This window comes from Dasypus novemcinctus, chromosome 15 (assembly GCF_030445035.2).
Source record: "Dasypus novemcinctus isolate mDasNov1 chromosome 15, mDasNov1.1.hap2, whole genome shotgun sequence".
In the NCBI taxonomy this organism is placed as follows: domain Eukaryota; kingdom Metazoa; phylum Chordata; class Mammalia; order Cingulata; family Dasypodidae; genus Dasypus; species Dasypus novemcinctus.
This window is the reverse complement of record NC_080687.1, coordinates 36,277,736-36,302,352: the sequence shown is the minus strand read 5'-3', so window position 1 is coordinate 36,302,352 and position 24,617 is coordinate 36,277,736. Positions and strand designations below refer to the sequence as shown.

Sequence of the window (24,617 nt, the reverse complement as noted above, 5' to 3'; positions counted from 1 at the left end):
GGGGAGCCAGGGGGCTTTTCTTCAGTGAATTCAGCCAGCAGAAACTGCTTTGAATCTCCATTCTGGAGATTCAATGCAGGAACATAGGTAAGTACAAACTGAAACACCTCTGTGGAAAGGTGCCCTGATGAGTGCTATCTGCTGACCAGTCTGGAAATTGCATGGACAAAACCTTTTTATGGTACTCTCTGGATCCTACTCCTGGAAGAAAATCTATAGCCCCATTTGTGAATCCCTGGCCCAATCTTGATAACTTAAGCCAGGCAATTTTAAGGACTTAGAATAAGTTGAACCAAATATCAAAGAAGAGCTGTGGGGAAGAAAAAAAAAACCCAATATGCAAGAGAAAGAAATTGACTATCAAATTAAATTCACCAGTTCAGATGCCTAGATATCAGCAAAAAATTACAAGCCATAGTAGGAAACAGGAAGAGATGGTCCCGCCAAAGTAACTAACCAAATATCCTGAAGAGATACAGGATCTAAGACAATTAATCAATGATAATCACACAACTCTCCTAAATCACCTCAAAGAATTTAAGGAAAATATGACTAAAGAAATAAAGGATATTTAGAAAACACTGGGTGATCATAAAGAACAATTTGGAAGCCTCAAAAGAAAAGTAACAGACATTATAGGAATGAAAGACACAATGGATGAGATTAAAAATACATTAGAGGGAAGCAGATTTGGCCCAACGGATAGGGCAACCACCTACCACATGGGAGGTCCAAGGTTCAAACCCAGGGCCTCCTGACCTGTGTGACGAGCTGGTCCATGCGCAGTGCTGATGCACGCAAGGAGTGCCGTGCCACTCAGAGGTGTCCCCTGTGTAGGGGAGGCCCATGCACAAGGAGTGTGCCCCGTAAGGAGAGTCACCCAGCATGAAAAAAGTGCAGCCTGCCCAGGAGTGGCGCCACACACACACAGAGTTGATGCAGCAAGATGATGCAACAAAAACGAGACACTGATTCCTGGTGCTGCTGACAAGAACACAAGTGGACACAGAAGAACACATGGTGAATGGACACAGAGAGCAGACAACTGGGGCGGGGGGAGGTGAGGAAGGAGAGAGGAAAAAAATACATTAGAGGCACATAAGAGTAGATTTGAATAGCTTGAAGACAGAACATCTGAACTGGAAATGACAGAACAGAAAGAGAAGACATTGGAAAAAATGGAACAGAGTCTTAGGGAATTGAATGACAGTGAGAAACACACAAATATTTGTGATATCAGGGTTCCAGAAGGAGAAGACAATGGAAAAGGGGAAGAATATTGAGGAAATAATGAATGGAAACTTCCCAACCTTTACGAAAGACATAAATATCAATATTCAAAAAGGACAATGCACCCAAAACAGAATAAATCCAAACAGACCTACCCCAAGACACCTACTATTCAGACTAACAAATATCAGAGATAAAGAAAGGATTCTGAAAGCAGGAAGATAAAAGCAAAGCATCACATACAAGGGAAAATCAATAAGATTAAGTGCCAACCTCTCATCAGAAGCCATAGAGGCAAGAAGAAAGTGGTTTGATGTATTTAAGGTACTGAAAAAGAAAAACTGCCAGCCAAAATTCTGTATCCAGGAAAACTGTCCTTCAAAAATGACGGTGAGTTCAGTCTTCACAGACAAATAAAAATGGATAGAATACGTTACCAAAAGACCAGAATTACAAGAGATACTAAAGGGTGTGCTGCAGCTTTAAAGGAAAAAATAAGGGCAAGAGATTTGAAGAAGAATTTAGAAATGAGTATTTTTAGGAAGGGTAAACTAAAGGTAAGAAGGCAATAGAAAAATATGACGACAGAGAGCTGGAGGACAAAATGATTGAAGTAAGTAATGCCTTTACAGTAATAACATTGAGTGTTAATGGATTGAATTCCCCAATCAAAAGACATAGACTGAATGGATTTAAAAAATGAGTCATCTATACATTATCTACAAGAGACCCACCTCAGATATGAGGGCACAACCAGGTTAAAATTGAAAGGTTGGAAAAAGTTATTCCATGCAAATAGTGGCCAAAAATGATCTGGATATTGATACTGATATATAGGAAAAAATAGATTTCAAATGCAAAACTGTTATAAGGGATGAAGAAGGTCATTACATATTAATTAAAGAGGCAACTCACCAAGAAGAAATAACTATACTAAATTATTTCTGCATCTAACCCAAGTGCCCTAAGATATATGAAGCACACACTGGCAAAACTGAAGGGAGAAATAGATGTTTCTACAATAAATAGGTGGAGACTTCAATACACCACTCTCAGTATTGATAGAACATCTGGACAGAAGATAAAGAAAAAGAACTTGAGTAATATGATAAATGAATTAGACCTAACAGATATCTAAAGAGCACTGCATCCCAATACAGCAGGATACACTTTCTTTTCAAGTGCCCATGGATCCTTCTCCAAGATAGACCATATGCTGGGTCACAAGAAAAGTCCCAATAAATTTTAAAAGGTTGAACTTATACAAAACATTTTCTCTGATCATAACAGAATGAAGACTTCCAGCTTCAATAATGGACAGAAAAAGAGAAATTTCATAAATAATGGAAATTAAACAATGCACTCTTAAACAATCACTGGGTCAAAGAAGAAATTGCAAGAGAATCCAGCAAATATCTTGAGATGAATGAAAATGAGAACACAACATATATCAAAACCTATGGGAAACTGCAAAGGCAGCACTGAGAGGGAAATTTAAGCCCTCAATGCTTACATTAAAAAAGAAGAGCTAAAACTGAAGATCAAACTGCACACCTGTGGGAAATAGAAAAAGAACAGGAAACTACAAAAAAAAGAATAGAGAGAATCAACAAAACCAAAAGTTGGTTCTTTGAGAAGATCAACAAAATCAACAAACCCTTAGCTAGACTGACAAAGAAAAAAAAGAGAGAAGACGAAAATAAATAAAATCAGAAATGAGAGGTGGGATACTACAACTGACCCCGGAGAAATAAGAGAGATCATAAGAGAATACTATGGGGAAGCAGATGTGGCTCAAGCAGTTGGGTGCCCACCTACCACAAGGGAGGTCCTGAGTTTGGTTCCCAGTGTCTCCTAAAGAAGATGAGCAAGACAGTGAGCTGATGCAACAGGCTGGAGTGGTGAGCTGATGCAACAAGATGACACAACAAGGAGACACAATGAGAGCCACAACATGAGGGAACAGTGGTGGCTCAAGCAATTGGGTGTCTATCTCCCACATGGAAGGTCCTGGGTTCAGTTCCCAGGACCTTCTAAAAAAAAAGAAAGAAAGAAAACAAGCAGACACAGAGAGCACACAATGAGAGCAGACAGCAAGCACAAACAATGAGGAGGGGAGAAATAAATAAATTTTTAAAAAAGAGAATACTATGAACAATTGTGTGCCAAAAAACTAGACAATGTATAGAAGAAACACACAAGTCACCTTCAGTGACCCTCAACAAATGAATCACAAGTGAAGAGATTGAAACAGTTATCAAAAAACTCCTAAAGATAAAAAGCCCAGGACCAGATGGTGTCAGAAGTGAATTTTACCAATCATTCAAAAATGACCTAATATCAATCTTTGCTCAAGCTCTTCCAAAAAATTGAACAGGAAAGAATGCTACCAAACTCATTCTAGAAGCCAACATGACCCTAACAAGAAAACCAGATAAAGATACTACAAAAAAAGAAAAGTACAGACCAGTATCTCTAATGATAATAGATGCAAAAATCCTCAACAAAATATTTGCGAACAGAATCCAAAAGCACATTAAAATAATTATACACCACAGTGAAGTGGGTTTTATCCCAGGTATGCAAGGATGGTTCAACACAAGAAAATCAATTAATGTTAAACCACATTGATAAACTGAAGAAGAAAAATCACATGATCCTCTTAACTGATGCAGAGAAGGCATTTGACAAAATATAGCATCCTTTCTTGATAAAAATACTCCAAAAGATAGGAATAGAATGAAGTTTTCTCAATATGGTAAAGGGAATATATGAAAAACCTATAGCTAGCATTGCACTCAATGGTGAACGACTGAAAGCTATCCCACTGAAATCAAGAACAAGACAAGGATGCCCACAGCCACCATTGTTATTCAATATTGTGCTAGAAGTTCTAGCTAAAGCAATTAGGCTAGATAAACAAATAAAAGGCACTAAAATAGGAAAGGAAAAAGTAAAACTTTCACTATTTGCTGATGATATGATCCTATATCTAGGATCTCCTGAAAAATCCATAACAGAGCTACTAGAATCAATAGATGAGTTCAGCAAAGTGGTGGGATATAAGATTAATATGCAAAAATTAGAAGTTTCTATATACTACTGATGTGCAATCTGAGGAGGAAATCAGAAAAAAAAATTCCATTTATAATAGCAACTAAAACAATAAAATATTTAGGAATAAACTTTAGCAAGGACATAGGACCTGTATACAAAGCATTGCTAAAAGAAACCAAAGAAGACTTAAGGGGTCTCAAATATCCAAAAAGATCTTTTAAAAAAGAATGAATTTGAAGGACTCTTACTTTGTTTAAAGCATATTACCCAGTTACAGTGGTAAAAACAGCATGGTACTGGCATAAAGATAGACATGACAAATGGAACAGAATAGAGAACTCAGAAATACCCTCGTATCTACAGTCAACTGATTTTTGACAAGGCTGTTAAGCCCACTCAGCTGGGCCTCTGTTCAACAAATGGTACTGGAAGAACTGGATATCCATATCCAAAAGAAAGAAAGAGGACCCCTACCTCACACCTTATAAAAAATTAATTCAAAATGGATCAAGACTAAATATAAAAGCAACACCATAAAACTCCTAGAAGTAAATGTAGGAAAACATCTTCAAATCTTGTGGTAGGCAGTAGTCTCTTACACCTTACACCCAAAGCACGGGCAACAAGAGAAAAAACAGATTAATGGGACCTCCTCAAAATTAAACACTTTTACAACCCAGAGGATTTTGTTAAATGGGTGAAAAGGCAGCCGACTCAATGGGAAAAAATATTTGGCAATTACATATCCAATAAGCGTTTATATCCATGATATACAAAGAGATACTACATTCAACAATAAAAGGACAAACTACCCAATTAAAAATGGACAAAAGACTTGAAAATTGTCCAAAGAAGAAATACAATTGCTGAAGAAACACATGAAAAAAAATGTTAAACATCACTAGCAATAAGGGAAATGCAAATCAAAACTACAATGAGATATCATTTTACACCTATTACACTGGCTGCTATTAAAAAGTAAAAAAACTGCAAATGTTGGAGAAGATGTGGAGAAATAGGAACTTTTATTCATTGTTGGTGGGAATGTAGAATGGTACAGCCACTGTGGAGGACTATTTAGTAGTTCCTAAGGAAGTTGAACATAGACTTGTCATGAGACCCAGCAATACCATTGCTAGGCACATACCCAGAAGAACTGAGAGCAGTAACATGAACAGACATCTGCACACAGATGTTCATAGCAGCATTATTCACAATTGCCAAAAGTTGGAAACAACCCAATTGTCCATCAATGATAAATGGATAAACAAATTGTGGTATGTACACACAATGGAATATTATGCAGTGGAAAGAAGAAATGAAGACATGAATCATATGACAATGTGGATGAACCTGGAGGACATTATGTTGAGTGAAGCAAGCCAGACACAAAATGACAAATACTGTATGATTGTACTATTATGAACTAAGTATATTGTATAAACTCATGGAGTTAATAATGAGAATATAGATCACCAGAAAATAGGAGAGTAGAGAATGGAAAGCTAAGGGTTAATCTGTGAAGAATTGATAAAAGGTTGTTTGTAAATCTTTGGAAATGAATAGAAATGGTCAAAGCATGTCGTGATGTTTGTAACTAGCAGTCCTATCGTGTGGGTATGACAGTGGTTGAAAGGGAAAGTCTAAGGTCATGTTTATTCCTAGTAGGAAAGCTAAATCTGTAACATGGGACTCTACAAGATAATAAAACCTCATGTAAAATACAAAGACGGGTGATACTGCATATATAAGACTGTTTTTACGAAATATAAAAACAAATAAACAGAAAGAAGGAAAAAGAATAACTATGTATGGCAGGGGAAGCGAAGAGGGATTGAGAGGTGATGCGTTTTGTTTGTTGCATATTATTATTATTGGAATAATGCCAGTATTCTAAGAATGATTGAAGACATGAATGCACAAATGTGTGATTACATCAAATACCATTGATCATACACTTTGGTTGGATTTATGCTTTATTAATATGTACCAATAAAATTGATTTGTCAAGGAAAAAATCCTTCTCTGCCCTACCAGGCAGCATTGGGTACTTACTCCTGAGCTGCCAAACTACTGATCTGTATGGTTCGCCACAATGCAATTGGGAAATAATTTCTATTTTTGCCTCCTCAAGTGGAAGAATCATGTGCTATCCAGATGGCTGGGGAATGAAAAATATTACTTACCTGTTTGTAGCATGTAGCCAGGGCCTATTTTTAAAAGAACGAATTACAAGAGCAAGAAGGAAAAGGCGGGACTATAAATGAGTGAGTGCAACCAAGCCAGTAGACTCTACCTTCTAAATCATAGGAGTCCCCCTCATCCCTTCATCTCAGACCCTGCCCTCAGGTCTTCCCTGGATTTTGGCAAGAGCTACCCTATACCCCTGTCTCTAGATTTAACACCTCCTCTTCCTGCCTCTACCAATATGTGTCTTATATTTATCAATGTTCTGGTACATGCTAAACCCCTTTCCCCTTCATCAGCCCCCATTGATGCCACAAGTCTACCGTCATTTTAGAGTTCTTTGTTTCAGGGCTTCCTAAACATGTCCTAACTCTATTAAGAATAAGTGACCCTTCAGCAGACTTTCTAAAACATCACAGTACCTCAGAATCACCTAGAGGGCTTGTTAGAACAGATTGCTAGGCCTGATCTCCAGAGCTGCTGATTCTGTAGTACTAGGGTAGATGCAAGTGTTTGCTTAAAAATTTTTTCTGTTGTTGTAAGAGCATTTGTAAGTTTAAAGAAAAATCATGCAGAGGTAATGCCGTTAACACCGGCCCAAGGATCACACTGAGAATCCCTGCACAGGAGAATTAAAAATAGTCCTTAAAGCCCTATAGTTCCCTGTGAGTTGTTATAGTGTTGCCCATTTGAAAAGCTGCTCAACTGAAAAATCAATGCTTGCCATTGTGGTTTTATATTTGAGAAGGCTGACATTTCTCTGTCCCAGAGAACTGACATTTCATTTCCAAGGTGAGGCTGACGCTGCTGGTCCAGGGACCACACTTTGATGCTGTGATGTAGTTTTTGCCTGATTTGACTACATACCCTTTTTTTTTTTAAAATCATTTTAACAAATACATAGCATGAAAGTTGCCATTTTAGTCATTTTTAAGTTTACAATTCAGGGGCATTAATTTTACAGCGTTGTGCTACCATCACTACCTTCCATTACTACACATTTTTTATCATCCAAAACAGAAACTCTGTACACTTTAAGCAATAATTCCCCATTTCATCTCTCTAACCCCTTGTAACTTCTAACCTACATTCTGTCTCTGTGAATTTGCTTATTCTGATATTCATATAAACAAAGTCATACAATATTTGTTCTTTTGTGTCTGGCTTATTTCACTCAACATGATGTCTTCAAGGTTTATCCATGTTGTAGCATGCATCAGGACTTCATCCCTTTTTATGGCTGAATAATATTACTATACATACTATATATAGTGAATATTACTATATATATAAAATAATATACTATATATATATAAATAAAACAAAGCCACATTTTGTTTATCCATTCATCTGTTGACGGACCCTTTGGTTGCTTCCATCTTTGGGCTCATGGGACTAATGCTGCTATAAATACTAGTGTACAAAGATCTGCCTGAGTCCCTGCTTTCCGTTCTTTGGTATCTACACCTAGAAGTGGGATTGCTAGGTCATATGGTAATTCTATGTTCAACTTTTTGTGATGCCACCAACCAGTTTTCCTCCATAAGTAAGTTATATCTCTTCCCTGGCTCCAAGCCTTCCATGCCAGGTGCCCAGAGCAGAAACTGAACATAGAAGCTAAGCGGCACACTGAAGTCTCCACCACAGTGTCCCCACCTCCATCTCTTATGCCGCTCCCCACTCTGGGCCCTTCCTCTCAGATTTGCCCCATTTTTAATTATCTGCATGTACAACAGTCCCATCACACCATAAACAAAACCACAGCTCTGCCTGAGGAGCTCCCTTTTTATCCAGACCATGTGATCCTCGAATCCTCCATCCATTCATCTCCTTGGCAGAGGGCAGAGCCTTCCTGCCTGCTTGTGCCCATCTTAAGTTCCAGGGGCTCTTGCACCAGGCAGCCCCACATTGTCACCACTCTAGAGCAGCAGGGCTCTTTTAGTCCTCATCCTAAGGTAGAAAATAAACTGTCCCGATTTCACAGGGCACTGAAGGTTCCCGCCTATTCCTGTTCTGGATGAAGATTCTTTGTTGCAAATAGACTGGTTTGCTGCACAGTTGACATCTTTGTGGGCAGGGGCAAAGGGCATCACAGTTCCATGAAGAACGCGGACCGTGGACTCAGGCTTAAGACTAAATCTCAGCTGTTACCTCCCAGCTGTCACTTCGGGTAGGCCAGTCTTTCCTTTGGACAGCCCATCTATAAATTTAAGGTAAGACCACCCACCTTAGGGGATTGCTGGAGGAGTTACATGTGGCTGGAGCCCCAGTGCTGGGCTCCACACGTCAGTGCCCACCGAGGGAAATGGCAGCATCTCAGAATCCCCAGACCTAGCAGGTGCTTTTCCCAGAGTAGAAAGGAAACGTTTGTAGGACGAATAAGTATTCCAAAAACTCATTCATAGTAGTCATTATCTTAGTATCCTAGGGCTGCTGTAACAAAGTACCACAGACTGGGCGGCTTCAGACAACAGAAATTATTATCTGGAGGCTGGAAGTCCAAAAGCAATTTGTCAGCTGGGCCGAGCTCCCTCTGAAACTTGGAGGGGACACGCCTTCCTCGCCTCTTCTAGCTTCTGGGGGTTGGCCGGCAGTCCTTGGTGTCCAGTGCCCTGGGGATGCCTCCCTTATCCGCATCCTCCATCTACACATGGCAGTCTCCCCTTTGTCTGCCTTTGTTTCTTCTCTCCTTATAAGGACACTAGTCATATTAGATTAGGGCTTACCCTAAACCAGTTTAGCATTATCTTAATTACATTTTCAAAGCCCTGTTTCCAAATAAAACCACATTCTGAGGTACTGGGGTGAAGACTTCAGTATATCTCTGGGGGAGGCACGATTCAACTCATAATCGCCATGAAGTACAATATTCGTCTTCTGGCCCTGCCACTTGCTGATTCCATTTGCCCCTCCTTCTGCCCGTGAAGCTGACCTGTATGGATTTCATCATTGTTCTCATGCCCTCTAGTTTCCAATGAGTTTGGCCAATGGGGAACCCTGGCAGGAGATCTGAGGGAGGGGGGGAAAGGGTCAGGGTATTTTCATCCTGACTCCCTCCCTGCAAGGTCCCTTCAGACTGGCTGTGTCCACAAGTGACACTCACTGCTCCTCTGACGTTGGCCCTCTCCATGTGACAATCTCCTTCCAGGTGTTGGTAACTGTTCCTTCCCCCTCATCCTGGAGGCCTACAAGTGGTGATAGCCAGGCCATGACCAGCCCAAGGGGTACCTGCACTATCATTTATGGTTCTATGTCACCTGCTCCCTTCTAAGTAAATTTTTTGCAAATGCATCCTCCTCTTCTGAATATACCATGGGTTTGCCTTTGGGACCAAGATTGACACACTACACCAGCTACAGATACTACATGTTGCCATGGATCATCACTAGCCTGGGGAGAGGACCACTCTCCAGTGAAATAAAAAGGACCAATCAGGCAATCATGCTTTTCTAAGCGCTACACAAAGTTCTCAGTATTTGTCAAAGCCCCCTTTCATTGCAACGGTGCTTTGTCTTCTTGAGGTCACAAAGGTATGTACACTTTTTTGGCTACTTAAACTTCAGATAATGTGACTTTAACATGGTCTCCCAAAGATGAAATAAAGCACAGAGTGAGATTCGTAAAAAGACATATTGGAGGGAAGCGGACTTGGCCCAGTGGTTAGGGCGTCCATCTACCACATGGGAGGTCCGCAGTTCAAACCCTGGGTCTCCTTGACCCGTGTGGAGCTGGCCCATGCGCAGTGCTGATGCGTGCAAGGAGTGCCCTGCCACGCAGGGGAGCCCCACGCGCAAGGAGTGTGCCCTATACGGAGAGCCGCCCAGCTCAAAAGAAAATGCAACCTACCCAGGAATGGCACCTCACACACGGAGAGCTGACACACAAGATGACGCAACAAAAAGAAACACAGATTCCTGTGCCGCTGACAACAACAGAAGCGGATAAAGAACATGCGGCAAATGGACACAGAGAGCAGACAATGGGGGTGTTGGGGGAGGGAAGGGGAGAGAAATTAATAAAAAATAAATCTTAAAAAAAAAAAAGACTTATATTGGCTCTACAGCAATAGCTTGCTATAGAAAAGTAAGGGGGAGATATGAAAAACCAATCTCCACACAGATATCCTGGCACTTCACTATAACGATTCCTTTCATACATTTCTCAGAGTTTTGGTTTACAGGGAACTACTTAATTTTGCCCATGTAGCACTTCTGTCTGTTAAATAACAACCGCAAAGTTTTTATTGACTTCAAATATAAAAAGGATTGCAGAAAACAGACTAAAACGTTCAGAGAACTTCAACTTGTCGTAACAGCCACCATACCCAGGACTAAATTATGGAAAATGAAATTCCTAAACTCACTCAAGTTAAAATCTGAGATTTAGTTCCTAGTCATCACTCAGGAAACATTTTAACTTCTGGGAGGTATGTGTTTCTAAGAACCACATTTATTATGGTAGGGCAGAGGTTGCTAAGTACTTCTTTTATCGAATTCAGAGCAGCTATCTACTGAATGTAATATTGCAGTCAGCATTTCCTACCTTAATATGCCTATGTCAACAGGATTGCTACCGGAGAAAGCTCAAGTCCAGAGGTGCTGTTGACATTAAGACTTAAGTCTGAACTCAAATCAACTGTCATGAGTTTCTCTTTACTTTGGGACAATTGTGCTTGTACTTGGTATCATGATAGCAAATCTAATCAGCATATTTGAGAGGCCCTGTATTTCTACTGTCACTGATGGATCCCTTGGATTTAACTACTGAACAGAGTCAAACCGAGGTTAGAATCGGGTCTCCGTGCAGTTAATTTAGCCAGTACCTGGCACATAGTGAGCACTGAAATGCTGGCTCTTACAAGCCTAACAGGGTTTTCCTTTCTTTGGGCTAAAGAACTTAATCAAATAAGTGTACATTATATATTTCTGTGATTACTGACTGGGGGTAGGGATGGGGTGCGGAAAACAAGGAAAACCAACAACGAGACTACTGCTACTTACTACACTTAATGAAATCTCATTAATATGAATATCTCCAATGTTTATTAAAAAGCATGTTAGAAATCCTACCTTAATATTTTGCTGCATGGAAATTAATAAGACCCTTAACATGGAGGAGGTAGAGAAGGCATTTCCAGGACTGGTGCTGGAGGGGGTGGAAGGAATGAGGCATTTTGCTGGAGTGGGAAAGAGAAGCTTCAGACTGAGAGAAAAACTGCTCCTTATCATTGCCAAGAGTAAAACTGGGGGAATAATTTAAGTATTGCATTATGTTTTCGGGATGATATTTCTGAAGTCAGTGATGTGGTAGACAGAATAATGGTTCATGGAGTCAGACTTACGTAGTAAAAGGGACTATGAAAATGTGATTAAAGGTGGGCGATTATTCTGGATTATCCGGGTTGGCCCAATATAATCACAAGGGTCCTTAAAAGAGTCGGAGAAGGAGATGTGGAGACAGAAGCAGAGGTTGGAGTGATGCAACTGCTGAAAGGAAACCATGAGCCAAAGAATTTAGGTAGCCTACGGAAGCTAGAAAAGTCAAGGAAAAAAATCTCCTCTTCTGGGCAGAACCTCCAGAAGGAGCACACCTGGATTTTAGCCACCTTGGACTTCTGACCTTCAGAACTGTAAGATAAGAAATTTGTGTTGTTTTAGGCCAAAAAAATTTGCAGCAACTTATAACAGCAGTGAGAGGAAACTAATACATACAAGTTTGCCTCAGTCTATGTAAATGTAGGCCCTTAATCACTACTTACATAGAACTAGACTCAAACTTCCTACCAAATTTTTATTTTCTGGCAAAACATTCTTCTCCTTCTTCTTATTATTTTTGCTAAGCTACATTTTTTATCAGAGGGCTTAGAAATAGTGGATTGAATCATGCCCCTTGCAAAGGCACGGTCAAGTCCTAACCCCTGGGCCTCGGAAATGTGAACTCGTTTATAAGTAGGATCTTTGAAGATGCCATTATTAGATAAGGTGAGGCCAGCTGCACCAGGGTGGGCCTGAATCCAGTATGAGTGGAGTCCTCATAAGCAGAGGAAATGTGGAGACTGTGGGAGACAGATGCAGAGAAAGACTGCCATGTGTCAGAGGCAGAGCTTGAGCTAGGCTTTGCCAGTAAGCTGCCACCAGAACGCGATAGACTTTGCTGACACCTTGATGTTGGACTTGTAGCTTCCCAAACTGTGAGAACAAACCCCTGTTGCTAAAGCTAGCTAGTCTGTGGGATTTACTACAGCAGCCCTGGCCAGCTGAAATGGAAATCCGTACTTGGCATCTGCCTTTTTAAGTGGAATTCAACAGTATCCACCCTTTGTTTCTTGCTCTGCCACATTCAGCAGGTTTCTGACTCTTCATGTCCCATCCCTGAAGTGCTTCAGAGAGTTGCTGCAAGGACTAAGCTGATCTGAAATGGTTTTATAAATCAGAATAAAACAAAGTCAGCTGGTCATGGTTATTTTTGGCTGTCCACGTGCCTCACAAAGGTCTCACGAGATGCCCCTGGGGGTATGCAATGGCTCTGCTGGAGTCCAGCTTAGACTCACTGGTGGCAGAGTGTTGTTGAGTCAGAGAGATCCCCTATTTCAATATTGCCCCCCGTATCCAATAGGTTGGGTAGAAAGATATGGGCCTTCAGAGTCAGGTCTATCTCAACTTAGAGACTTTCTTGCTACGCATGCGGCATTGTTCAAAGTACTGAACCTCCAGGCCTCCATTCCTTCATTCCTTCATCTATAGTCTAGAGCTGCTACCGCACATATCCACACAGGCCACGCAGCAGCGGCTTGAGCTGCAGCTGATGCGAGTCTTGAGAGAATGCCTTGTGGTTCTTCTTCCTTCACTGTCTATGCAAGGATTAAACTGTATCTACAAGTGGCCAGTTACATCCTTCCTGGTTGAATCAGATGTTGGCTTTGACCTATCTTGTCTTCTGTGGGTGTTTGACAGCCATGCCTTTATCTTCCTTTAAAACACCTCCTCCCTCAACCTGGGTGTCCTCTAATCAGGCTGGAGGAGGCAGCTCTGGGTTGGAGACCATTTGAAGTATACAACCTGCTGCCTTAGGTTACAGATAGCCTCCTACCTTTCTAAACAATTTCTATACATGACTGTCTAAAAGCATAGGCTTAAGAGGCCTGTATGGCCTCCCTCTGATGCTTTTAGGAAAAACCTATGACTTTCAGCATCTTATTTCCATAACTAGATATGGGAACTCCTGTTCTTCAGAAAGAAATGAACTCTGCAGGCCCCAGCATCCACCACCTTTGGATATAATCAGAGATGGTTTATTTCTAACTTGGTCTCAATTACAGGGAAATTTTCTGCAGGTCAGAGAGTGTTATGAAGGTACTAAGCATTATGCTTGTTATGCAAAACAGATAGATCCAGGGGACAGTTTCTGAGTTCTGCCTCAGGTAGAGGCAGGGAACATTTACTCAGGTGAGATGGTTTTACCAGGTGTTAGGAAAGCAACCGTTACTCTCCAACCTATTTCCTTTATCTACACTGGGAAATTCCTTATTATAGAAAACCCTTTATTAAGAACTTAGAGTTAGGCTCACTTAAAGACCAAGATTCTGAAAATCATGCACTCTCAAGAAGACAGCCCCTTCCTCAGAACAGTCTCTACAAGGAAGTAAGAGGAAAGAACGTGAAGGGAAGTCGCTATCAGCCTCCTGAGGTACACGCTCCCACCACATGCGACTAATAGGCGACAGAAACTAGTATATTGGAGCCAGTCCTGATAATGTTATATATCATCATAGGAGCAAACAAATGCAAAAGGCACATAAGGGTCGTTATATTAAAAGTGTCACTAAATTAAAAGACCAATCTTGGTCTTTGGTGGTGGGGGAAATCATTTTGGAGGCACTTAATACTAGAGAAACTAACTTTTGGACTCAAAGGTTTTTTAATCTTAGATATTAAACCATGACCAGAAAAAAAATGCTTATGATCCTTTTAAGTGTGTTATGTGTGGTTAGGTTACAAAACTATGTAGAGAATGCCAGTGTCCACCCCAGTTGGTATTTAGGTTGCACATGTTTCTTTCCTATCATGAGGATATCTATAAGAAATTCCTAAAAGGAGAATGTTGGCAAAATGTTATGTGAATTTTCCAATTTTGTTCAATATTACCTAACAAGTCTCCATAGAAGTATCTGGTGACTTACTTTTTTCAGTCTTAACTTGTAATTTTAGAATTAGCATGTTATACTGAAAAAAATAACCATTTTTTAAAAAAGAAAGAAAAGAATTTATAAACATTATCTATGGTTAAAGGTTGCTTGAAACTTCATCTAGATTTATGACACAGTATCAGAGAATGAACACATTATTTAGATTTAGTTTGAGGTGAATGTCTGACATACATAACCTTTAGTATTTCTGATTTCATCTAAAATTATATGAAAGGTGCTTTCTATAAATGCATTCTTTATTAAATGGATTTGGAATTAATTTGTACTATAATCAAAATCTGTCTGTCTAGCTGGAGGAAGCGAGTCATCACCAAACGTAGAACCTAAGCTGAAGCCACAGAAAACAATGGAACCATCTATACACACTAATATTTTCTACCTAAAGTTATATTTAAGTGATGCAAATATTTCAGAGGCAACATTTTCTATGACCATGTGTTTTTTTTTCCTATTATGTGTTTTGAGTGAGAAAGTTTTGTTCCCAGAAGAATATTTCAAATTCACCTTTGACATATCTTAATAGAGCTAGCCTATACAAAAATCTTGCCCTTGAGGCAGAGTGTAGAAGATTTAGATGCTTAGTTTGAGGAGTTTTAGTGGACCTTCTTTATTTTAAAGATTTATTTATTTATTTATCTCCACTCCCCCCCCCCCACCCTGGTTGTCTGTTCTGTGTGTCCATTTGCTGCATCTTCTTTGTCCGCTTCTGTTGTTGTCAGCGGCATGGGAATCTGTGTTTCTTTTTGTTGTGTCATCTTGCTGTGTCATTTCTCTGTGTGGGCAGCGCCCTTCCTGGGCAGGCTGCACGTTCTTTCACGCTGGGCAGCTCTCCTTATGGGGCACACTTCTTGCGCGTGGGGCTCCCCTACACAGGGGACACCCCTGCATGGCACGGCACTCTTTGCGCACATCAGCACTGCGCATGGGCCAGCTCCACACGGGTCAAGGAGGCCCGGGGCTTGAACCGCAGACCTCCCATGTGGTAGACGGATGCCCTAACCACTGGGCCAAGTCTGCCATCCCTGGACCTTCTTATATAAATTGCATTTTTTGAATTTCCTAGACTTAAGTCTGATCCTTGAACCAAATTTTCCTCATGGGCCCATTCTTGATTTCACAGATCCCCATATAACTAGATGACTCAAAAATGTCTTTCCAGTGAGAGACTCCTTTCAGCAGCTCAGTTTGGGGCTTTGGATGGTTTTCACTATAGGAAATCCAGGGAGGAACTAGACTTTCTTCCTTCTTTAGGAGAGTCTGCAGAAGATCATGTCCCACTTCCCTTTGGTTGAGGCAATTTCCAACTGCTGGGATTATCCTTTGACTTTGAACTGCCTGCTGATGGTAGCTGTACTTGGACTGAATCCTAAAAACAAGAGGGGACAGGGAGCAGAGGCAGGGCCTGGCCAGTCCAGCGCAGCCCAACCCACCTGAGATGGGTTGACACTGTGGTCCAGTTTTCTCCATCATATATTTCAGGCTGCTGAAACCAAGCGCCAAGTTACCAAACAGGGATTCCTTAGCTCTTTATGTTACAACTCCAGTCTTATGAGTCAACAATTCTCGTTCACCTCCTGATTATATTGCTCTTATTCTTTTACCATCATCAAGTAAGAATGTAGAGATGTTTCTCAGACCCCACCCTTGTTTTTATTTCCTCCTCATTTTGTCTGGAACACCTACCCACCTTCTCTCCTGCAAGGGATAGAATCAAGATGCCATTGTGTCCAATAGCTGATGCTACCCAGACAGGCAGGAACACAATTTGCTGGGTAGTCCCAGCCCTGATGGCCCAAGCCATTTCCCTGTTGCTAACAGCTCTCCCTGGAGAATAGAACAGCTGTCATTTACCTTTTGCTAGGGAAATTTCCTGGTAGCTCAACTAGCCAATTCAGTAATTCCTACGTCTTTTCCCTCTTCTTCATGGGATGGTTCAGTAACCCAAAGGGCAGCAGGAGAATGATAAAAAAATTCAAGTGAGCCAAAAATTGAATAATGTTACTTAGGGCATATTGTAAGGGTGTGAAAGGACTACGCAAAAATTCAGCATTAAGATGCCAAATTCTCCACATTTGACAAGACAATATTAATAGCTTTTATTGGTTTCCTAGTATTTTATTCACCTCAACTACAACTCAGCATGGAAAAATGCTGTTTGTGGGCTTGTATTCCTGACTCTGAGGACATAAATGTCTTAAAGACAACTATTTTATTCCCCTCGGTGGTAAATAAATTTCTGTATGAATAAGTGATTTCGGTCTTCTTCCTGTCAGTCCTATCTGGACCATGTCCATTCATCACTCCCATTCTTCTTGACTCTTCATTCTTAAAACAGCTTTGCAAAGTGATTGTCAAATTCTACTAATACCAAAACCTTGATAACTGTGGACAAAGTACCCACATGTATAAGCCAGAGGCCAGACTGAACTAGTCCTTCCTCCCACCATCTCATTTTGAGAGCAGAGTAGCAACACTGGGGCACAGACAAGGAAGGGCCAAGAGGAGGAGATCCCTATCATTTAGAGTCATTGAGAGCAGTTATTCTCAAAATGCGGTCCTTGGACCAGCAGCATCAGCATCACCTGGGAACGTGTTTAAATCCAAATTCTTGAGTCTCCTCTAGACCTACTGAATCAAAAACTCTAAGGACAGGGCCCAGTTATACTAAGCCCTCACTCAGGTGGTCCTGATGTATGCTAAAGTTTGAAAAGCACTGATTGAGAGCATGATCAGCCTGGAAGAACCCAATGTCAGAAGTTCTCTCCTCTTGCTGGAGGGGATGGAAAAGATTCTTCCAATGGAAAAGTGCAGAAGGCATTCTTTAGTGTGGAGCAACTCCAGCTTCTAGCTATAAGCCCAGAGCTTGTAGCAGAAATGCCCAGGTTTCCCAGCAAGGTTCTTTGGTTTACCCAAGAATGTCTACAAAGACGAGAGAGGGTGGAATGACTTTTAAATGGCTTACTTTGATATACTTTCAAGGTCAGTCCATCATTTTACACTCAGGCAGACTTGGAAAAAACTCATCACAATCACATCCAAGGCCAGCTAGGAGGCTGAGATTTTGGGGGAAAAGGAGTATAATAAAGTATCCTTTATTGAGTGAAGTATTTTTTCACATTAACCTAGAGGCCCTGTCAGGGCTTGCTTCACAGAACTTGAAACCTCATGCTTTAATTTTCAGAATTAAATATGTAGCAAGTGAAAGAGCAAGATCTACAGTTTCTCAACTCCAAAGTACAGGAAGTAATTTGTGAGAACAACAAGTTCAGTGTAGACTCCTGCCAAGCTTTGGATAAGGGGGTAGGGTGGGACGGGAGAAGAGAAAGACAAAAATATCTGAAATCATTGGCAAAGGCATCCTCAACCCTAAACTGGCTCAGGGCCATCACTCTCTCTCTTCACTGAGATTTCCCCTCAGCCTATTGAGTGGCTCTCTGTCACTCAAAAACTTAAGACAGTCCTTGGGAAAGCAAACTTCTCTCCAATGTGACTCTGATAAGCACATGGATGCTGTAAAGCAGGGGTTAGCAGACTATGGCTCATGGACCAAAGCCAGCCTGTTGTTTTGTTTGTTTGTTTTTATGGCCTATGAGATAAGTTTTTTTTACGAGTTTTAATGATTGAAAAAAAAAATAAAAATGAAGACTCTTTTGTGACACATGAAAAGTCTATAAAATTCAGATTTCAGTGTCCATAAATTTTTACTGGACTACAGCCAAACCATGCATTTACATATTGTCTATGGCTTCTTTTGCACCACAAGAGCAGAGGGGTGTAGTTACAAATAGAGACCACATGACCTCCATGCCTAGAATATTTACTATCTGGCCTTTTCCAGAAAAGGTTTGCTGACCCTTCTTTACAGCAAAAGGTTCATGAGTTCAATAAGTTATGGCAATTAGCTATGTATCATCATACCCAGATCATTACTAAACCTGCTAAATGCCTTAATAGTATACAGTTCTGAATCTTATCCCATCCCTCACTTTCCTGTTCAGTCATAACTTTTGCCTCTCTATTCCCAGGGCAAGAGAGAGGACCGAGGCTACTGAACATGTGTTCCAATTATAGAGTGGCACAAAATTGGATCATGGCAAATGTTACTCTAAGAACCATTTTCTTGTTTCTTCTCCTGTGATGTCCTCTGAGAGTTCCAATGGTCCCCTTCAAGACCTGGAACAATTTTGGCATAATCTAAGTGCCAAGGGTCTGTTCTTATGAGGGAAAGTTACTACTACTTTTTTATATTAGAAAAAATATCTAATTGTTTCACTAATTTAACCTTGACACTGAAATTACAATACTTATGTAATAACACACACACAACAACCGGATGTCTGAGAATAAACTTTTTGTTGTTATTCCCATGCTTTCTCTATCTCAGTTGCAACAAAGCACTTAAAAATCAACTCACAAATGGGAAAGCAGCAATTCATTTGAAACTGGACTTTGAAAGCTAATTTTATATTTATTCCCCAATAATCAGCCTGCCATCTTTGACAGCCTGCCCTACTTGAACTACCTGCTAGAAATGCTAAACCCAGTTCACAGAGTTCTAACTCAACCCAATGCTACTTGGGTATTTATGAAAAGTCCACAATAATATCCTTCAGAGCATCTCCCAGAGAACTTCCAGACATTGACCACCTAGTGGTTGTGAGGGTGGGACTTGAACCTCAGCTCCGGGGTCAGGCTGCTGAGCTGGAGCCCTGCTCTGTGCCCACCACTGAGAATCTCTACCTAGAGGGAAGGCTGGAGTCTCTCTGGCATGAGTACAGTTAGGAACCGCTGGAAGTCTAAAGGATCCTCTACTCCATTCTGCCTCTTCAGAACTAAGACTGTGCAGTAAAGTTAAATTTAAAACGAGCGCCCCACGTCGGGCTAAGCACTTGCACACACCATCTGGCTGCGACCAGTGACAGAGGCACTAACATTTCTAAGGGGTGAGGAAATCGAGGCCCAAATTGCTTAACTGACTGATGCAAGATCAAGGAGGTGGCAAGTGATGAAACCGGAATACAAACGCAGGCCGAGGGCAGACCTGGTCCTCTCAGGCTAGTGGCCACATCGCCCCAAGTGCATTCCAGGCCCAATCGTGGCCTGACTTTGGGGGAGTCCATTGACTCTGCTTTCCCCGCCTTAAGGGAGAAGAAGGGCTGCTGATCTCTCTGCTTCTGCATTCATTCAAGGGCAGTTTAGTCGGAAGGCCGGCACTCTCTACTCTCAAGGACCAGTCACCCAACTGCTGAGCCTGAGGACAGTGGCAGAAAGTTGAGAGGTCCACGAAGAGCCGGCGCCGATTCATCTTCCGCCAGGGCTCCCTCGGGAGCTCCAGGCTCACCTCACCAGCCAGAGGCAAGAGGAGCGCGGCCAGGCGCCCGCGGGACAGCTGGGGGTGCCGCGGACTCTGTGGTCAGCGGCCCCCGCTTTTCCACCCACTCCAGCACGACCAGGTCCAGCTTCAGTCGCGCAAGGCCACTCCATGCCCAAGGGTGGGAACCCGAGCACCGAGAAATCCCAACACGCGGCCAGGGCAAAGTTAATCCGTTGGCTCTTGCAGCCTCTGGGTCCGCGAGCCTCAGGGCGGGCCGCCTGCAAGACCCGGGAGCGGGCAGCGGGAGCCCGGCGCTTCCCCGGGGCCGCGCGAGCGGCAGGTGCGCAGGGCTGGGTGCGCAGGGCTGGGTGCGCAGGGCTGGGTGCGCAGGGCTGGGTGCGCAGGGCTGGGAGCGCCGCCCGCCTCCGCTCGCCTCGCGGCCACCCCGCCTCGCGCCGCGCGTCCGCCAGCCCTCCCGGCCCCAAGCCCAGGCGGTGGCGCCGTGCGAGCCGCGGGGTGACCGCAGGGACCAGCGTCGCCAGCCCGGCGCGGGACCCCGCGGCGCCCCAGCCCTGGCGCGTCCCCGACAGCGCATCGCCTGCGCCCCGGCGCGGGCTTCCCGTAGCGCCAGGGGCGGGCACATGCGTTACGGGACTGGGAAACTCGGTTTCCTGGCCCCCCGGCGACCCCCACTCCAGCCTTGGCGACGCAAGCGTACCCATGGTGGCGGCTCCGAGGGCCTCCTGCAACTGGCGAGCTAGCTGTCCCGGCGGGAAGACTTTTTCCTTTAAGCTCTTGCTCCTAGAAGTTTGTTTTCAGGCCCTGCCCAGCTACCTGTCCTGCTGGAGGTGTGGGAGGCGGAGCTGCCTTGGGCTCCACCCTTGCAGGTGGGGGAACAGCAGGGAACAGAGGTTACTTACTGCTTCTTGAACCTCAGCAGGTGGACACCTGTAAGTTGCCAACCACCTCCTCCACCCCACCCTTGGATCCCAGTGTTTCGCCCTGGGTCCATTGGGGCATGGCAGGACATGACCTCCTGTGACAGGAGGAGGAGGGAGGGCGGGGTGATTCACAAGCTGGAGGGTGCACCTGGAGGACTTGTAAATACAGAGTTCCTGGCCCACCCCCAGATTTGCTGATTACTATGTCCTGGCTGGGGCTTGAATTAGCATTTCTAGCAAGTTCCAAGGCCATGCTGGTCTGGAGACCACCCTTAAAAGACCACCGTGCTTGTAAGACATACTTCTACGCAGGGAAACAGAATTAGGTGGAACACAGGTCAGTTTTACGCATTTGTATAAGTGTGTGTGTGTTTGCTTGGAGTTTGAACCGTTGCAACCATCTCGGGAAGATTACACAGTTCCTTTCTTCAATGACGATAAAAACAAAATGACAATAAAATAGCCAGCTCTCTGGGGGATTTTTCTGTTTCCTTGTCTGGCTTGAGGGGATTTGTGCTCCGCAAACCCTGAGAGGAGCATTAAAAAGGGAAATGAAAGTGAGTTCCTATCATCCTTTGAGTCTTAGGGACTTCCCCAGGCTTGCCTGAAAAGCTGCCTGGAAATTTATGGTGTCTACCTAAGAACTGAAGTGAGCTCTCGAGGAGTAAGAGAAACCTCTTTAGGTAGTTGCTTAATTTATACATGAAGGGTTAGCAATTGATGTTATTTAAAGGCATGATGACTGCATGTAAAGGGCAGCTGTCAGGTAGAAAAAAATGCATTTACTGAAGGAAAGCATCACTTGCTCCTGGAAGAGCAGAAAGAGTGCTTACAGTGATCACGGTGCCTTGGATTTAGATATCCCAGAAAAGCATGTTCTTAACCATAAGCCATTCCTGTGGGTGTGAACCCTTTGTAAACAGGACCTTTTGATGAGGCTGCTTCAGTTAAGGTGAGATGCACCTGAATCAGGATGGGCCTTCATCCTATTACTTGATGCTTTGCAGAGAAGACCAGAGAGAAGCCGTGGGGAGCGGCCAGAAACGGAAAGTCAGTGGAACCCAGAAGAGAAAGAAGAGGCCATCACCTGCACTGCCACGTGGCAGCAAAGCCAGGGAACCTCACAGATGGCTGGCGGCCAGCCCCACAACGCCACAGCCTTCAGGGAGAAAGCTCCTGGATTTTGGACTTTTCCTTGTCTCAAACCCGTGAGCCAAGGAATTCCCCTTGTTCAAGCCACCCCTTGGATGATATTTGATTTAGCAGTTAGGAAACTAAAACTGTTGTTATCCTGGCATTAGATAAGCCAGGGGAGAAAGGTGAAGCTTGTGATAGTTTGTTTTGGTCAGCATTTTCTCTGCGGTGTGGTGTTTCTCCAGTTGTTGAGCTCATAAACGTTTGCGTCCTGGGCACCTGTTATGTGCTCGTCTGAGACAATAATTCTCAAGATGTGGTCTTCAGACCACCAGCAGGAGCAGCAGCACCTGGGAACTTGCTAGAAATGTAAATTCTCCGGCCCTAACCCAGACCTCCTGAATCAGTAAACTCTGTGGGTGGGGCCCAGCAGACAGCAGTAGTTGCAAGGCACGTGCTCCTTCTTCCACGTGTTTATTTAATCAGCCATTCAATCATTATTTCTTTATCACCTTCATGAGCAAGTCACTGTGCTTGTAACAGGCGTCGGGTACACAGCAGGAATGCAACACAGAAACGGCCCAGCCCTCACAGACCTTATATTTTTTATCTTTCAAGTATGGCAAGAAGAGGCAAGCTACTTAAGATGGAGATGCATACATGAAGAAGAAAACACGAGAAGGTAGAGGAAACAAGTTCTGCTGATCCTCAATAGATCAGCGAATCCCTAGCCTCCACTAGAATTGGGTAAAATGGTCTCTGCTGGGAGGGTGGGTAGTTCTCACTTGGGCTGCTTCTTGTCCTGTGGTGTGACGTATAACAGACCTGTGAGCGTCTCCATCCTCCACCTGTCTAAGGAGAGAATACCTCAGCACCAGACCACTCTCCGTGCTCCCTTTTCCCTAAGCCTCCCTGCAGGGCCCTAAGTCTAGAATTGGAATGCACAGAATTGGCCAACTACTCCTGGGTAGACAGAACTGTTGCTTGGCCTCAGAGGATGACCCTTATGAAAACTATTGGGGATTAGCTAATTGTTGGTGGTAATAATGAGATTACTATACAGTAGTACCAGTAAAAGCCATTCAAACCCAGTAACCCTTCATTTTTCCTACTTACTGAAGCTCTTATATAGTAAAAAGATGTCAGAGTCTGTTCTATAAGATTGCTGCCTTGAAAAGGTGGCCAGCAAAGTTTGTGGAGTACTAGAGGGCTAGTACCTCCATCGTGGTCTCTGATGGCTTGGCTGTAAAGACTAATTCCATTTCAGAGGGAAACTGAGTAGAAGTCAAGTACAATTAGAACTTCTGTGGAGATGCTGATGGCTAAAAGGTGGGCTTCAGGTCAACAGAAGTGGGTGCCACAGTTACTATTTGAGAATACAGAGAAGTTGTGAGAAATGGCATGGGATGTGGTGAAGTGGGGAAGGAATTTGAGATGGAAAAACATACTGAAGCTCATTTAGAAAACAAGTACCGGTAGAAGCAGGACCAGCAACCAGTTCAAATTCAAAGACACTTAGAAACCAAGAACTGATAGGAAAATTTACAAGGTGGGAAAGAGGGAAAGAGAGAGAGAGAGAAAGAAAGGGAGAGAAAGAAAAGGTGAGAGAGGGAGAGAAAAAAAGAAGAAAAAAAGACTACAAAACATTTAGTAATTAAACCCAGGAACAGGAGAATGGTTCTCTGAGAATACAGTCTTCTCTAAATTGTGATCTGGAAGGCAAGATAATACATTATCTTAATAGATATGTTGGGAAGCAGACTTGGCCCAATGGATAGGGCATCCGCCTACCACATGGGAGGTCCACAGTTCAAACCCCGGGCCTCCTTGACACGTGTGGGGCTGGTCCACGCGCAGTGCTGATGCGTGCAAGGAGTGCCCTGCCACTCAGGGGTGTCCCCCACGTAGGGGAGCCCCACATGCAAGGAGTGCGCCCGTAAGGAGAGCTGCCCAGCACGAAAGAAAGTACAGCCTGCCCAAGAATGGCATCACACACACAGAGAGCTGACACAACAAAAAGAAACACAGATTCCCGGTGCCGCTGATAAGGATAGAAGCTGTCGCAGAAGAACATACAGCGAATGGACACAGAGAGCTGACAACTGGGGCGGGGGGTGGGGGCGCGAAAGGGAGAGAAATAAATAAAAAATAAATCTTAAAAAAAAAAAAAGAATATGTTAACATTACCACAAGGACCAAACAAACAAATTAGACATATTTGGCAGATTTTGTTTTCAAATCAAATCATCATTCTTAATTACCTATAGAGTTAATTGTAAATATTAGTATTTATTACATACTTATCATATGCAGACCCCGTGTTGAGTCCTGTACCAGTGTTATCTCATGTAATTCCATCTCACAATCATGCTGAGTCAGGCCACATTATTATTATTATTATTTGGGTACCGGAGCCAGGGATTGAACCTGCGACCTTGAATGTGGGATACCAGTGCTCAACCACTGAGCCACTTTAGCTCCCCTGAGTTGGTTTCTTGTTTATTTGCTTGCTCTTTGTTTTTGGTTTTAGTAGGAACCTGGGACACTG

At 42.9% G+C, this 24,617-nt stretch overlaps 1 protein-coding gene across 2 annotated transcripts in view; it reads right to left on the bottom strand.

Moving 5' to 3' along the window:
- SLC15A1 (solute carrier family 15 member 1) overlaps positions 1-20,931 on the bottom strand; it is a 50,951-nt gene extending 30,020 nt beyond the window's left edge. Inside the window, exon 1 of one of the 2 annotated variants that reach the window (XM_071208232.1) lies at positions 20,713-20,931. Coding sequence is in view for 1 of the 2 variants with exons in the window: in XM_004447778.5 (XP_004447835.2) it covers positions 20,713-20,716 (4 nt within the window). In the remaining variant the exon portion in view is untranslated. The remainder of the gene's footprint in view (positions 1-20,712) is intronic. The other variant, XM_004447778.5, reaches the window with a different exon arrangement.
- Between the last annotated feature and the right edge of the window lie 3,686 nt (positions 20,932-24,617).